This window comes from Phyllostomus hastatus, unplaced genomic scaffold (assembly GCF_019186645.2).
Source record: "Phyllostomus hastatus isolate PE091 unplaced genomic scaffold, TTU_PhHast_1.1 phas_scaffold_1066, whole genome shotgun sequence".
Lineage (NCBI taxonomy): Eukaryota > Metazoa > Chordata > Mammalia > Chiroptera > Phyllostomidae > Phyllostomus > Phyllostomus hastatus.
The window spans coordinates 34,345,063-34,359,764 of record NW_025334004.1 but is presented as its reverse complement, the minus strand read 5'-3'; the positions used below and the strand labels follow the sequence as shown (position 1 = coordinate 34,359,764).

At 70.6% G+C, this 14,702-nt stretch overlaps 1 protein-coding gene across 8 annotated transcripts in view; it reads right to left on the bottom strand.

The window, feature by feature from the left end:
- Nucleotides 1-638: 638 nt before the first annotated feature.
- JAKMIP3 (Janus kinase and microtubule interacting protein 3) overlaps nt 639-14,702 on the bottom strand; it is a 45,455-nt gene continuing 31,391 nt past the window's right edge. For 4 of the 8 annotated variants that reach the window (XM_045854601.1, XM_045854607.1, XM_045854605.1 and 1 more), the window contains 13 exons: nt 14,538-14,666; nt 12,421-12,504; nt 12,144-12,206; nt 11,336-11,434; nt 10,170-10,268; nt 10,020-10,073; nt 8,194-8,259; nt 7,363-7,431; nt 7,200-7,277; nt 4,715-4,918; nt 3,376-3,441; nt 1,574-1,646; nt 1,101-1,180 (listed from right to left, as the gene is read on the bottom strand). In XM_045854601.1, coding sequence (XP_045710557.1) covers nt 1,596-1,646; nt 3,376-3,441; nt 4,715-4,918; nt 7,200-7,277; nt 7,363-7,431; nt 8,194-8,259; nt 10,020-10,073; nt 10,170-10,268; nt 11,336-11,434; nt 12,144-12,206; nt 12,421-12,504; nt 14,538-14,666 — 1,062 coding nt within the window. In that variant the 3' untranslated portion in view covers nt 1,101-1,180; nt 1,574-1,595. Of the gene's footprint in view, nt 1,181-1,573; nt 1,647-3,375; nt 3,442-4,714; nt 4,919-7,199; nt 7,278-7,362; nt 7,432-8,193; nt 8,260-10,013; nt 10,074-10,169; nt 10,269-11,335; nt 11,435-12,143; nt 12,207-12,420; nt 12,505-14,537; nt 14,667-14,702 lie in introns of all 8 variants that reach the window. The other 4 variants (XM_045854600.1, XM_045854602.1, XM_045854604.1 and 1 more) reach the window with 2 other exon arrangements.

Here is a 14,702-nt window from a genome sequence, read left to right as displayed (position 1 = left end):
AGTAAATGGGAATGAGGAGGCCCCCGGGGTGAGGCGCCCCCCCCCGCCCCACCCACCCCCCACAGCGGGAGCGGCGCCCCAGCAAAGGACCCACATCCAGCAGACGGCCCCGGGCGAGCCCCACCAGACGGGGTGGGGCACCCCGCCCCTGGGCAGAGTGGGGTGAGGGCCCCAACCCCGAGGGCGGGAAGTGCCGTCCCCCCGGCCGTGTGGGCGGGGCCTCACCTGCCGGCCACCACGCGCCCGGCTCTCCTCGCCCTCCCAGGCGCACCCGCCCTTGAGTGTGAAGGGCGGAGTCCAGACAGGGTGGCTTCGGCCACGCTCGGCTCCCCTCGGCCTGCAGGCTCCGGGTGGACGTGATGGGCCCTCGGCGGGGCCTGGGCTGGGCAGCTGGGGCGCCTCCCGGGAGTCGGAGAAAGGTGGGCTCCCCTGCAGGGGCCGTCCCCGAGTCCTCCTGCCTCCCGTCCCCGTCCCCGTCCCCGTCCCCGCGCTGCCAGGCTCCCGGCTGCGGCGAAGGTGTACGGTGGCAGCCGCGCCCCCGGCCGCGCCCACGGTGGCAGCGTCACAGGCGGGGGGGGGGGGGGGTGTCGCTGTGGCGTGTCCATCAGGAGGGGCCGGGGACCCCGGTGAGCGGGTCATAGCATCGCCTTCACCTCCCGCGGTGGCCAGGGGGACCCTCCTTGCGGCGACGTCTGGGGACCCCTTCCGGTCCCCCTGAAGCAGGTCACCACGGGGGCCACGGCCTCCATGCTGCCACTTCCTGGGGCAGCAGCGTTTTCCTGAGGATCTTCCTCCAAGACCGTGCGGGCGACAGCCACCCCGGGAGCCAGGCAGGGTGGGCGTGCAGGCCCGGGGACGCGGCCCCTGCTCCCGCGCGGCAGGGCCCTCGCGTGTCCCTGGAACCGGGGTCGGGGGGCTGCGCCCCAAGGACGGACCCTGGCATCCAGCAGCCAAGACCAGGCCCCTTCCAGAGCAGCACAGTCCGGAGACGAGCCACCAGACCCGTCGAGGCGACAGCCGGCGGCTCCAGCCCAGCCCCTGCCTCCCCCCCGACCGGAGGGCCCGCACGGGCCAGGTCCTCCTGTGTCTTTGGGGATGACCCGGGCCGTCTCGCTTTGCTGCCCGGGCTGCCGCTGCCCTCCGGTCCAGCTGGAGGCGTGGGGTCCGGCTCCGCTGGGGGCTGGAAGGACAGAGACGAGAACCATGTGGTTTCGGGAGGAGGCGGGGTCGGCGTCCAGGAGGGGCCCCGGGTCTGAGAGCCAGCGCGGCCGGGAAGCTGGCCTCTCCGGCCGCACCTCCCGCTGCCCTGAGCTTGTGCCGGACGCCGCGGGGAGAGCGCACGGACCACGAGACTGTGCTCCGCCAGCGTCCGGGGACATTGAGGGCGCACAGCCCCCCACTGCGGTGGCGCCGGGTCCTGCCCTCCTCCCCCGGCAAGGAAGGCAAGCGCCGTGTGCCCCCCGACGGTGCCGGCCCCCCTGAGTCCCGGCCCCGGGGCGGCTGAGGGTCCTGCGCTGCTGCGCGGGGGCGGGGCGGACGCTCACCCTGGAACGGCAGCCGAGGGCGTACTCACCACGCCAGGGCACCCAGGCGAGCTACGACCAGAGAATGAAAGCTAAGGAGAAAAACAAGAACAAAAATAGAAACTGAAAAGGAAGGGGAGGGAGGAGACACGGAGGGAAGAGAGAGAAAAGAGAGTTTGTAGTGCTTCTGGCAGGAAAGAGGGTGGTCACAGACAGAACACAGCGAGAACGGGGGGGGGGAGGTCGCCGGGGCTCAGGGGCCACGCTGGGGGCTGGCATCCGGTGGCTTAAGGGCCGAGTGGACCCTGCGTCCGAGTGACGGTGCTGCCGCCACACAGAGGCCCTCCCGGGGACCCTGCCCGGGCTGGGAGCAGGGCTGGGGGACAGTCGGGGGCCAGCCCGTGGGTCCGCAGCTCGAGCAAGCCTCGGCCGGTGCCCTCGCCTCCCAGGGGCCCCGCATCCTCCTCTGCGCGGCGGACCGGCCGCGTGGACGGCCACCAGAGCCGACAGTGACCAGGGGTCGTGGGCTGACAACACTGAGGGCCCTGCACCCCTGGCAGCCCCACAGCAGGTGACAGAGTGCCAGCAACGTCCCCGGTACGCCTCGCACTCGGGGCGGCAGGCACGTGGGGCCAGGGGAAGGGCCCAGGGCAACTCGGACCCGAGAATGTCCGGCCTCGAACCCACCGCCTGGAAACCCAGAGCTACTTCGGCTGGATTAACAGAACAGAATGAAGATTCCAGTGTTTACTCCTGACAGACGCTCTTTAAGAAGCAAAGGGGCACAGCTGTCCCTCGGGGGGGGGGGGTCGCAGTCTCCCCCCTGTGCCCGCCCCCCCCGCCACACCGGGCGAGGCTGAAGCCCCCAGCCCAGTGTCCCCGCCCCGGCGTCCTGTGAACACTCGAAGAGTACACCCTCATCTGCCGGATGCCGGGCTGGGAGCTGCGCCCTGCACCGCCCCAGGGGCCAGTCTTGGGCACGGCGGGTTTGCCGTTGCCGTGACCACCGCTCAGTGGAAGCAGGGGCTGTTGGCAGGAGAGGTGGGCCGGGGGGAGGGGACCCTCAGTCCTGCGAGCACAGGGCCCTGCTGGCCCTCCGCCAGGACGCACGCTGCCCACGAGACCCCCCAGGCAGGGCTGACCACAAGATCCCATCACTCGTGGTCACCAGAGATCCCTGAACTGCCCCTGCATTTCGGGGGGAAACTGCCCTACACCAGGCGAACCCCCCAGGAAGAGTCAGGGTGCTCCCAGGCCTGCCCCGTGCGGTCTGGTCCGGGGAGCAGCAAGTCACACTGTGACCCGCGCGGACCGAGCGCCTGCAACCCGTGCCTCCCAGGCCGGGGCTCGGGAGAAGGGCTGGACAGCCCGCCCCGAGCCCCCAGCGGCGCGGCCCCCACCAACCGCCCACCAGCAGCGTTTCCTGACCCTGGAGGCAACTGGGCTGAGGACCAGGACTAGGAGTCCCATAGTGGACGGACGGCCCGTCCTTGGGGGACATCCGTGCTGCAGAAACGGGGTTTCCGTCCAGCGTGCTTCGGGAGCTTGGGAAAACCGAATGCTCCCTCGCCCTCCCAGGGATCCTGGGTCGCTGGTCTGGCTCCCGCCCCGCCCGCCGGCTACCACGGCAGAAACCGAAGCCTCCAGAGACGTGGAGCCCAAGGTCTCGTGGGCAGGCCGTGGCAGAAGGGGCGTCCCAGACCCCAGACCCGGGCTCCTGGCCCAGAGCTGCCACGCCCTGGGGCCCGACCTCGGACCCAGCCCGCAAGCGGCGACGCGCCTGTGACCGACGGGCTCTCCCCGGTCTGGGATGCTCGGCGGCAGAGCAGCCCGACAGCCGCGCTCACGGTACCTTCTCCTCCAGCTCCTTGATCTGTCTCTTCTGAGCTTCTATCCTCTCTTCCAGCTCTTTGATCCTCTGCAAGGTCAACGGGGGCGGGGGGGGGGGGCGGGGGAGTCTTCAGGAACCGAGCGCCCGCCCGGGGAAGAAGCCTCCCCAGACGTCTCGCGGGGGCTGAGTGCACACACGGCCGCGGGGCGGCCGCCGCGCAGCTCGTGGGCCCCAGGGGTCGTGCTGACCAGGGCCGGTCTGCAAATCTGGCCAGCGCCGAGAGGCCTGGAGCCTTGGCCTGTCCCCCGTGCAGCGTCTGGGACCAGGCGGGTCTGCTGGCCCTGACACCCCGGGACACAGCCGTCCCCTCGCGGCCGCGCTCCCCTCCCACCTCCGGCCGCGCTGGACCACCAGCCGTGAGCCCGACGCCCCGGGGACAGGGCGGGGGCGGGAGTCACGGACTGAAGCCCCCCAGGGGCGGGGCCCACCCGATGCCAGTCTGCCTGTGTCTGGGCCCTGGGGCGGCTGCGCTCTGACCGCAGCCTGCCTGGCGGGTGTGGGGACGCAGATGACAGCCCTCACACTGACCGCCCTGGATCTGGGGCTGAGGACACAGGCGGCTGGGAGCCCTCTGCTTGGACATCAGTCCCCGACAGCCACTGCGTCTGGGCGTCCCGAGCAGGGTCCACTTCCGTGGCCTCCCAGGCCACATGGGGACACACGGGGGAAGGGAGGGTGTCTTTCAGGTCAGGTCCTCTGGTGGGCCAGTGCCCCTAACACCCGCCCCGTCAGAAAGGGACCAGCTGGAGGGGACCAGCGGCTGCTCCCCAACCCAGGAGCTGCTGCTCGCCAGGTGGCACCCTCACCACACCCCTACCCGGCGGTCAGGGGTCCCAGGAGAGGGGACGTGCACTGAGAGCCCAGGACAGTGTGGCCTGGGAGGCTGGTCTGGAAGTGCAGACAGCCTAGCAAAAGGGTTCATCCAAGGGCGTGGCCATGGAAGGGTGTGGTCACTGGGGTGAGGCTACTAGATAGCCCGTTCCTGGTACCACCTCCTTGGCCTCCACCTGCACCTGCTATAGCAGCTGCAGTGGCTGCATGCACTCCCCTCCCTTCCCACCCCCCCCCCCCGCACCTGCTGTGTCAGCTGCAGCGGCTCCATGCGCTCCCATCCCCCCCACACCTGCTATAGCAGCTGCAGCAGCTCCATGCACTTCCCTCCCCTCCCTCCCTCCACCTGCACCTGCTGTGCCAGCTGCAGCGGCTGCATGCTCTCCCCTCCCCCCTCCCCGCACCTGCTATAGCAGCTGCAGCAGCTGCATGCGCTCCCATCCATCCTCTAACGGCCCCACCCCCGCACCTGCTGTGCCAGCTGCAGCAGCTCCATGCGCTCCCGCAGGATCTGGGCGTCCCGCTCGCGCAGCTCGCTCATGACCTGGCGCTTCCACTGCTCCACGGCCACCTTGAGCTTCTCCCGCTCGTCCTCCGACAGCAGCTCGGCCACCTTGGCCCCCGCCTCCTGCTGCAGCGCGTCGAACAGCATGGCCTCCAGCTCCAGGATGTGCTGGGCAGGAGGGCAGAGGTCAGCCTCTGCAGCTGGGGGCCGGGGGCCCCGTCCATCCCTCGGGGTCACTCCCCTTGCCCCCGCACTGGCCGCCTTGGCAGTCGAGCATGGACACCGGGTCCACCACACGACGCGCACCGTTGGGAAAGCGCAGTCAGCAGACACGCGACCTTGGGGGGCGCGGCCCGCGGGGTCCCCTCGGGAGACCAGCGGAGGGAAGGCCCCTCCCTTGGCTCTCGAGCCGCCAGACAGGCTCTGGGATCCCCAGGGGAAGGAGGCGGGCCGCGCTCCCGGGCGTGCATCCCGGACGGGAGGGCACGCGCCCGACGCCCCGCCGGTCCCCAGTCCAGGCCCGGCCTCTGTCGTCCTCCCTGCCACCTGTGGGCCGCGGACTGTGTCCCCACAAAGGTTCACTCAGGTCCCTCCCACGCCAGGTGAGGGGCGCCGCTGAGCGCCGCTCTGGACTGGGGAGCAGACCTGGGGCACACCCGTCCTCGAGGGGTCGCAGCATCCTCTTCGAGGAGGCAGGACTGGGCCTGGGGTCGCCCAGGCCCACCAGCTTGCCCCTCCGGCCACTGCGCCACCCAGCGGTCCGGAGCCCTGGGCCAGCTCTGCGCAGGGGCCTCTGCGGGTGGACGGCTTCCCCATGGACATGGAGAAGGCCGACTGTTAGGGGCCACGGTCATCACCTCCCCTGGATCTCAGGGGAGGGCCTGGAGCCCCAGAGCCCCCAGTAAAAGACCTGGAGGAGCAGAGAAGCTGGCCCGGCTGAGTGGCAGCCGGGCCCCAGGTCGGGGCTGATGCGTGAGGCCAAGGGCGGGGACAGGCTGAGCCGTGTGAGCTGGTGGCCCACGGAGGGGACACGGCGACAAGGAGAGACCGGAGTGGACGTGGGCCTCAGCCCTCGGCTGCTTCCCCCAAAACCCTGTCGTGACTGAGAAAGCGCCACAGGCCCACACAAACCGGTCCCCGCCGTACCTCAGTCCCCCAAATACGCGTCCTGTTACCAGTGCCCAAGGGTCGAGCCGTTTGCTCTGGGGGACCTTCAGAGGTTTTCCTCTGGAAAAGTGTCATGGGCACAACCTTCGAAAAAACCAAATTCTCAAACTACAGAAACCCATCTTCCCATCAAAAATGCAACACCTTCAGCCCTGGCCAGTGTGGTTCAGTGGACTGAGCATGGGCTGCGAGCCAAAGGGTCGCCAGTTCGATTCCCAGTCAGGGCACAGGCCTGGGTTGCGGGCCAGGGGGACACGAGAGGCAACCACACACTGATGTTTCTCTCCCTTCCCCTCTTTAAAAATAAATACAATCTTTAAAAAATTGTAACACCTTCAAAAATGAATGTTTACCTTTAGGCAAAATGATCACGAAAAGCCCTTTAGTCTGAGCTGACGTTTTAAGAAACAGGCAAAAACAAGTGCCCCACTTTGGCCCTCACTTCCACGGCACTGCTCCTGACAGCCACAGGAGGCGCCGTCCCCGGCTGCCACCGCAGCCTGCGCCCCGGGGACGGCCCCTTCTCAGGACGCAGGCGCACTGCATCTGGGAGACGCCGCACTCTGACACAGACGCCGCTGAGCGTGGGGCTTAGAGTCCGCGCCACGGGAACCTGGGGGGCGTCCACCGCCTCCCTGCGCGCACAAGCACGGGCCGGGGCCACCCGTGGGACGTCTCTCCTCCTCCCCTGTCAGCCCAGGCAGGGGAACCGACACCTCTGTGCACCCAGAGGGGCCGAGCTGCTGGCCTCAGGTCTCCCGGGGGCCGGACGCTCAGTCCCGGACCCCACGCCTGCTTCCCGCCAGACCTCGGGCCGCCCTGCCGGGGCCGGGCGACAGCGTTTCCTGAACCAGAACGCGGCAGGTGCTGACTGCACGGGGCGGGGGACAAAGGTGACCCCCAGAGCGGTGGACGGGGTGACTGCCTGCCGGAGGCGGGGTGGGCTTCACTCCTGCAGGAAGTCTGGGGGCTCCCCATGGGGGTGCTGCCGACCCCCCACTGCTCCCAGTCACGCTGCCCGTCTCAGCGACTCGCTCCCACCGTCCCTGGGACTCTGCTCCCGCGCCCGAGTTCTTGGGGCAGAGTGTCTGGTGACAGGCGGCCAGCGCAGCCGGGCAGGGGGCGCCGGAGGGACAGAGGCAGGCAGCGGCCCCGCGCGGGTCACACGGGCCCGGGCCCTCCCAGGGCGGGGGTCTGCGCCCGGCCCCGCTGGCATGGGACCCACTCTCCCCACTTCCAACCCCCCACTCCCGCAGGGGCGCCCCAGCCACGTGGCCCTCACCTTGTGGGCCTGGTCCAGCGCCTGCTTCCGGAAGTCCAGCTCCTCATCCAGGTAGCCCTTCTGCTTGCTGAACAGCTCCTGCAACACGAGAGGACCTGTGTCGCGGCCGCGGGGCCGGCCCACCGGGGCCAGGGGCGGGCTGCGCGCCGGGACGCCCACCGACCTTCTCGCTCTCCAGGTCGGCCATCTTCCGCTGCAGGGCCGCCTCCGCCTCCTCGATCTGCTGGAGCCACTGGAGGCAGCAGGGCAGGCGGCTGAGACCCGCGGGGGCCCTCGCGCCTCCCGCCCCATGGGGACGGCCTAGGGGGGGAGGGAGGCCCCTGTGTGCCCCCCAGGTCTCCCCCGAGAGGGAAGAGCTCCGCTCTCGCCAGGAGATGGGGGGCTGGCACGGTGGTCCCCACGATGTCCCCGTGACGAGGATGCAGGGCACGTCCAGGCCCCAGCCCACCCACCGCCGGCCTGCTCTCCAGTGAGGTGCCCTCAGCCCGTCCCCGGGGACAGGAGGGTCCTCAGTGGGGGGCAGCGGGAGCTGGTGCCCGTGAGCTCGTCCAGGAGGTGCAGGAGGGGTTCTCCCCATCCGGGACCCTGCGCCTCCCACTCGCCGGACACCCCTTCCTGGAGGCCCCTGGGTGGGTGCGCTGGCAGCCAGCGGGGGCTGCACTGGGCCGGCTGGGACTGGGAGCTGGGGTGCGGGGAGCCCGGGCAGGCTGGGCGGCCCCCAGAGGAGGGTCAGACAGAACGCTGACCGTTTCGGAGGCCCACCGCGCCCCCCGGCCTTTGGGGGGAAACCAGGGCAGAGTGGGCTCCCTCTGTCACGTGCAGACACGCGGGGCGGGCGCGTTTCACCCCGTGTGTGCCAGACCTCCAGGGCCGACAGGGTCAGCGCCCCCCGCACCCGCCTCCCTCCTCCCAGGGGGAGCGTGTTCTCTGAGCCAAGTCCGGAGGGTGAGACCCCGGGGAGCACGGCCCCCCCAGGAGCATCGGGTCCCGTTACCTTCTCAGCCAAGGTCAAGACGGTCCTGGCTTGGATGACGACCACTTGCTCTTCGTTCGTCAGGTTCTGCGTCCGAAAGCAGAACACGCACAGAGTCAGGGGCCCCCTGGGGCAGCTGGGGTGAATGAGGGGTGCGTGGAGGGGCGGAATGGGGGTGCATGGAGGGGGAATGGGGGTGCACGGTGTGGAGGGGGCTGACTGGGCAGGTGCAGGATGGGGGGCCGGGGCCGCAGCCGAGAGTGCTTCGCTAGAACAGGCCCCCAGGCTCTTTGCTGCCCTCCTCTCCTGACCCTGGTCACGCGGGGTGCCTCCTGTGTGTCCCCGCGTGTGCCCTCGCCGCAGCACCCACGGCGGTCGGAGCGGGCGCCCCCGAGGGAGGGCGGGACCGGCGGGCCGCGCACCAGGCAGGCGAGTGAGTGGCAACGGGCCCCTGCCCGTGGCCTCGCCGGGTTCCGCGTCCGCCCCGCGCGGAGCGCAGAGCACGGAGCCTGAGCCACGGAAACGTCATGCGCAAACGGGGAGCGGAGGCCAAGCGTGCCCGGCGCCGCAACGGTCCCCGCCCCCGGGTCCCCGCCCCTTTTCTGCGCGTTCTAGCCACGTCTCGTCCCAGGGAGCCCGCCCGGGGGGCCCCTCCAGGCGGGGTGAGCTGGCTCTGGGGCCAGTCAGCATCCTCGGGGGACGCGGGCACGAGATGCAGGGGCCGCTCAGACCCCGGCTGCCCCCTCTGTCAGTGCCGGGGCAGGGGCTGGGCATCCGAGGTCCCGCTGCCCGGGGGGGGGTGCCCTGAGGGTGGGGGTCTCTTGCCACCCAATACCCACGCGGTCTGCACAGGGTGGGGGCCGGTGACCAACTGCTGTAGGCAAAGAGGCAACTCTGTCCACGGGGGGATGTGCGCTGCACCCCAACTCGGGCGTGGTGCTGGGAGCAGGGCCAGGAGCCCCAAATTCCTCCTCGCTCGGGGGGCCAGCCTGGCTGTGTGAACACCTGGGTTCGGGGGGTGTAGTCCCCTCCGCCCCCCCCGGCTGTGGGCTGTGCACTCCTCTGACTAGGGCCTTACTCGGCCTCGAGAGGGTGGCGGGGACGGACAGCTGCAAACCTTGTGTGTGTCGGTGACCGTGGGGAGACGTCCTGGGTGTGGGCGGGGCTGCCGCCCAGCACAGCCCACCCCCTCGCTGGGCAGGGGATGCAACAGGTGCCGGGGGACGGGTGGGGGCTGGGCGGGAGGTGGGAGGTGGATGGACAGTGGACGGTGGACGGAAGATAGCTTCACGGACAGAGGGTGGAGGGCGGCACGAGGGCTACAGCCCCTCTGTCCCCTCGGTGATTGGGACCCCTTCCGGGAGTCCGCTGACGAAACTGGAAACCCCCCCTCCCCGAGACGGGAGGGCTGTTCAGGGCCCTGCCGCCCTCTCACACACAGGCGGTGGGACTCCCCAGCCTGCAGCACCCAAGCCTCCCCACAGAGCTGCGGCCCCTCCCAGCAAGGGCCCGGAAGAGCTACAGGTGGACCTCAGGAACTGAGACCACGTGGACAGAGCGTCTCTGCTGGGGGACTGGGCGTGGGCCCCCACTCCAGCCGAGCGCAGGCCCCGAACCCCCCCACTTCCGGGCGCTGGTCGCCACCCACACGGGCCCAGGAGCGACGCGAGAAGGAACAGAACTTCTCCCGAAGGCCAGTCGCGCACGGGCAGCAGCTCTGGCCACAGGGAGGGGCGGCCGGCAGCAGGGCCGCCTGGGACTCACGGGGCCCGGAGCACAAGGGGCTGGGGCCTCGGGGCGGTCGGCGTGAGGGGCATGCACGAGTCAGGAGAGCAACATACACTTACGGCGTTGTCCCCCAAGATGTCCAGCTTCTTCATCAGCTCTGAGACCAGGATGTCCTGGAGGCAAAGACACGGGGGACGCACAGGAGGTGAGCACCAGCCGGGCGGGGGCGGGAGGGGGCAGGGGCGGGGCACCGCTGGGGCGGGGGTTACCGTCACGCCTTCGGCCTCGCAGTACGCTTGCAGGGGGCTCTTGCCGTCCTCGAAGGGGGTGTGGTGGAAGTTGATGGCGGGCGACTTCCTCTCCCTCTCCTAGACAGAGGGCGAGGTTGGGCCCGGCCCTCCTGTGCGGCCCCTCCATGGGGGCTGGGCTAGGGGCGGGCCAGGGGACACGTGGACGCCACCCCCAGACACGGTCGTCACGGCCTGTGCGTAAACGAGGCCCCGGCCGCGGCGCTGGCTGAACCCCCGAGGGACCAGTCCGAGAAGGCGGCCCCTCTGCACTTGCCCCCGGGGGCGGGGCTCCAGGCTCCCACAGGACTCAGGACCCTCGCTCACCCACCGGGGCCCCCAAGGGCCCCCACGGGCCTGTTCCCCACTGTTCCCTGCAGGCCTGAGGACAGCATGACCCCGGGACAGTGGCAGGTGTGGCCACGTCCTCAAACAGGACACAGGCAGGAGCCCTGGAGGCCGAGGGGGCACACACAGGGGGTCACGCACAGGGGGCGGTGGTAGACCCTTCCTGCCACCTCAGGGAGGTGGACGGGGGACCCCAGGGGCAGCTCCGTCTGGACTCAATCTGCTTCCTTGGCGGGCAAGTGGGGACCCGGCCCCCACCTCAGGGGTGCAGGGACGTCAGGAAACCAGACGGTGGGAGCGGGGCCCAGAGAGACGCAGAGAAGACAGGCAGCAGTGTCACACGGGAGGGGTCATCCTGCCAGTGGGGTCATGACCTCCTGGCCGCCAGGGGTCCCGAAGGCGGCCAGGACCCAAAGGGAGGCCGTGAACCTTACGCGGGCGGCCAGCAAGGTGGACACCAGCCCGAGCCACTGCCTCCCCTCCTCAGAGGTGGCCCGCGTGTCCCAGCCACCCTCGCAGAGAGGAGTGGCTGGTGGCAGGTGAGCGCAGCCACCAGGGCGGCCCTGACCCCCCTCTTCCCCCTGACGGAGGCCAAGGTCCCCGCGGAGGGTGAGGGCCAGACCGCGGCGTCCGGCCCCCCGCACAGCACCGTGGACGCAGAGATGCACCCCCCACCCCGGCCAGGCCTCCTGGGGTCGTGCGTCAGCAGGGCAGGGCCCAGGCCGGCTCAGCCGTCGTCCCCCGGGCTCCCAGGGCAGCCACGCTCAGTGCCCTGCCCGCCCTCGCCCGCCCTCGAGCACCTCCAGCTCCAGGATCCGGAACTCCAGCAGCTCGTTCTGGTCCTTCGCGTCCTGGACCTCGTGCTTCAGCCGCGCCTCCTGCGTCTCCATCTGCTTGATCTGGAAGATGAGAGGTGGGGGGACGCCGGAGGTCACGTGAGGTCAACTCCCCGGTTCTCTCTGTGGGGACAGGGGCCTGGCTGAGCCCTGCCCCTTGGCTGATTTGGGGGAGCGGGGGGCTTCAGGCCCAGGTGCATGGGCGGGGGGAGAGGGGTCCGCCCAGGAGAGAGGAAGCAAGGCGTGCCTTTGACCCCTGCCTCGCCCTGGCTGGGGCCGCACTCCGGGACCCCAGGCCGGTCCGGGGCTGGAGGGTACTGTCAGCGGGGTCCCGTGCTCTGGCTGCCAGGCCGCCCTCCAGAACCGCCTCCACCGATTAAGGGACAGTCTGCACTTCCAGTTTAACCAGCGGACCTGCCCTGAGGCCACACCTCCCCCAGGGCGCTCACGGCGCAGCCTCCGGCACGTCCGCAGGGGTCTCCCGAGGACCTGAAAACGCAGTGGGGGGGGCCCCGCCCCCGACTGAACCCGCGGGGCTGAGGGGCTGTCCCGAGCATCGGGGACGGGTCTGAAGGACACAGCAGCATCTGGCTGACACGTGGCCCACGGCCTGCAGGCCCTGTGCCGTGAGCCCCTCCTCCAGCGGCCCCAGGAGGCCGGGGCAGCACAGCAGGCCTGTGGGTGGGGCCGCCATGACCCACACCCCTCCGTGAGCCCAGGGCACCGGCGCTTCCCCCGGGAGCCGCCCGACGCTCGGGCGGGCCGGGCGCACCTTTTCCACGAGCTCTTGGTTCCTCCGATACAGGGCTTGCTTCTCTTCGATCCACTTCATGTCCTTGCGGACGGGCGGGAAGGGAGAGGTGAGCACACGGCGGGGTCAGACCGCACATCCCACACTCAGATCACGGTCTTGCAGGACGGAGGGTTGGACAGAGGGCCTCGACACCTGGCTTCCGGACAACCCCTGTTCCCGGGCCCCCTGGGCGGAGGGCAGGGGGGCGGCCCCACGCTGGTCCGACCCCACACAGGCCCCCCGGGGACACGCCCACCTGCCCCTGCTCCGCCAGTGCCCTCTCCAGGTCCTCGATCTGTGCCTGCGCCCTCTGCACGTCAGCTTGGAGCTGCTCGCGGGTCTGTGGGCGGGAGGGGGAAACATCAAATGTTCCCTAAGAGCCAGGACACGCCCACGTGACCGGGGACTCCGAGGACAGTGCGTCCGCGGAGAACGGGCAGTCGGCAGCTTTGCGAGGATGCCCCGAGGGAAGGACGGGCCCCGGGGCTGAGCAGAAGCGAGCTGGATGGTGGCAGGGCCTGCACTCCGTCCCGAGGGGCTGCCGGGGACCCTCCTTTCGGACTGGAACAGCCGACCGGGCCTGGCCCTGCTGGGGTCCAGCTGGGGCTCGCAAAGCAGCCCCCCGACAGTGCCCGCCCTTCCACCCTGGCTCCTTCTGCCAGCCCTGCGCTCCCCACTTTGCTGAGCCTGCCCCTTGTTTGGGGAACCAGCCCCCTAAGCGCCTCCTGGGCCTCCAGGGCCTGGCCCCCTCCTGCGAGTTTGCGCCCTCTGGGGTCTAAACCACAGGGCACTGCACCCTGATGGGCCCTCCTGCCCCCCACCCCCACCCCAGAACAGCTTCCGGGGCAAACGGATGAGGGCCTGTGGGACCAGCAGGGCACAGGGCCTGGACACCCCCTCCCAGGGGGTGCCCGACTCCGCCTCCCCCGGCACACTCCTGTCCCCCCTCTAAGGGCGGCAGGGAGGGAGGGAGGGGAAGTGTTTGGGGAGAGCCCAGGGGCGGAAAAAGGATGCTTGTCAGTCCTCGCCCCCATCTGCAGGTTGGAGGGGAGCGGCGGTCTAAGCCCAGGTCCTGGTCCAGGGACCACCAGCGGAAGGGCCGTCCCCGGCCCTGTACCCCCCCCACCAGGTGTCCCTGGTTGGTGCAGTAGGTGGGGGCGGGGGGACTTCCAACAAAGGGCCTGCACGGGAATGTCCCTTCGGACGCTTCACTCCCCGGGCAAAGACCTCGAGGCTGTGCTGCCCGCCCGAGTGCCTGTGGCCCGAGCAAAGGCTTCTCCAGGGCCCAACAAGACACACAGACAAGGCTCTCCGCCCCCGCCCCCCCCGCCCCAAACAGTGCGGGAGGAAACACTCCGAGTCCCTGCCACGAGAAAGCGTCCTGTCCGCGGTCACCTCTCCCTTCAGGCCAGGGGAGGGCGGCCCCGCCCGGGCAGGGGCGCAGCCGGAGGCGTGCTCTGTCGGGTCCCACAACAGGTGCCCCCGGAACTCCAGAAAGCCCGGGGGAGGAAACAAGCTACGCCACAGGGCACGACCGCCAGGGGAAGGGGTGAGGCCCGGGGCCCCGGGGGCAGCTCCAGAGGGGGCCGCACCCCCGCTGCCCCAGAGGGCCAGCTCCACCCAGCCCGCCACCGAGGCCCAGGATGACGGGCAGATGGCCTCCCCGCCCCTTCCCACAATGGGGTTGGGGGCAGAGCTGCACCCCCACCCTGGGCCCCAGGGCTGCAAGCTCGGGAGAGCCCTTCCCTCCACGGGGACGCGGCCTGTCCCCCTGCCCCGCCACCGCTGTTCCTGCAGCTGCCCCGTTGGAGCCCAGGCAGCCCCCAGACAGGCAGGTGGGTGGGAGGAGACTTCGGGTAGGGCCCTCCCAGGGGGCCCTGGCAGCCAGCAGGGGCACCGTCAGCCCTGTGTTCCGACCTTTCCCAGGAGAGACACAGCTGTGGGCACCCCCGCCTCCTGAATCTAGGACACGGGGCTGCCCAGCGAGGCAGGGAGCCAGGTGGGCCCAGCTTCTGAGCTCGGCAGGTGCCGGGGGAATGGCCAATCTCGGCAAACGGCACCACCTGAGCCCGAAAGCCGGCCCTGCACCGGCTCCGTGCCGCCGGGTCTGCAGCCAAGGCGACTTCACCTTCAAGGCGCTGCAGGCCCCGCGGCCCCCTCGGCGGCCCCCTCGGCGGCCGGGAGCCGGACAACGAGCTCTCTGGAGGCTCACTGGCACACCTGCTCCGGCAGGTTCCGGCAGGTTCCGCCAGGGCCCGGCCCGGCCGACGGCTTCCCCGCCGCTGGCGCTCAGCCGAGGGGCGGGTGTCACTGGGCCACACCAGCTACCGGGGTCGCGCGGGGTGGGGGCAGCGGAGTGGAAGTCAGTTAGACCTTAACTTCTCGCTCGGCGTCCAGCGTCCCTCCGACCTGCTCCTGCAGCAGGGCGTACGCACGCTGCAGGGCCTGGTACTCCATGGTCAGCTGCCGGAACCGCAGCTCCGTCTCCTCCTTGGCCATGCCCTGCAGGGGCACACAGAGCCCGCGTTGGCGCCGGCC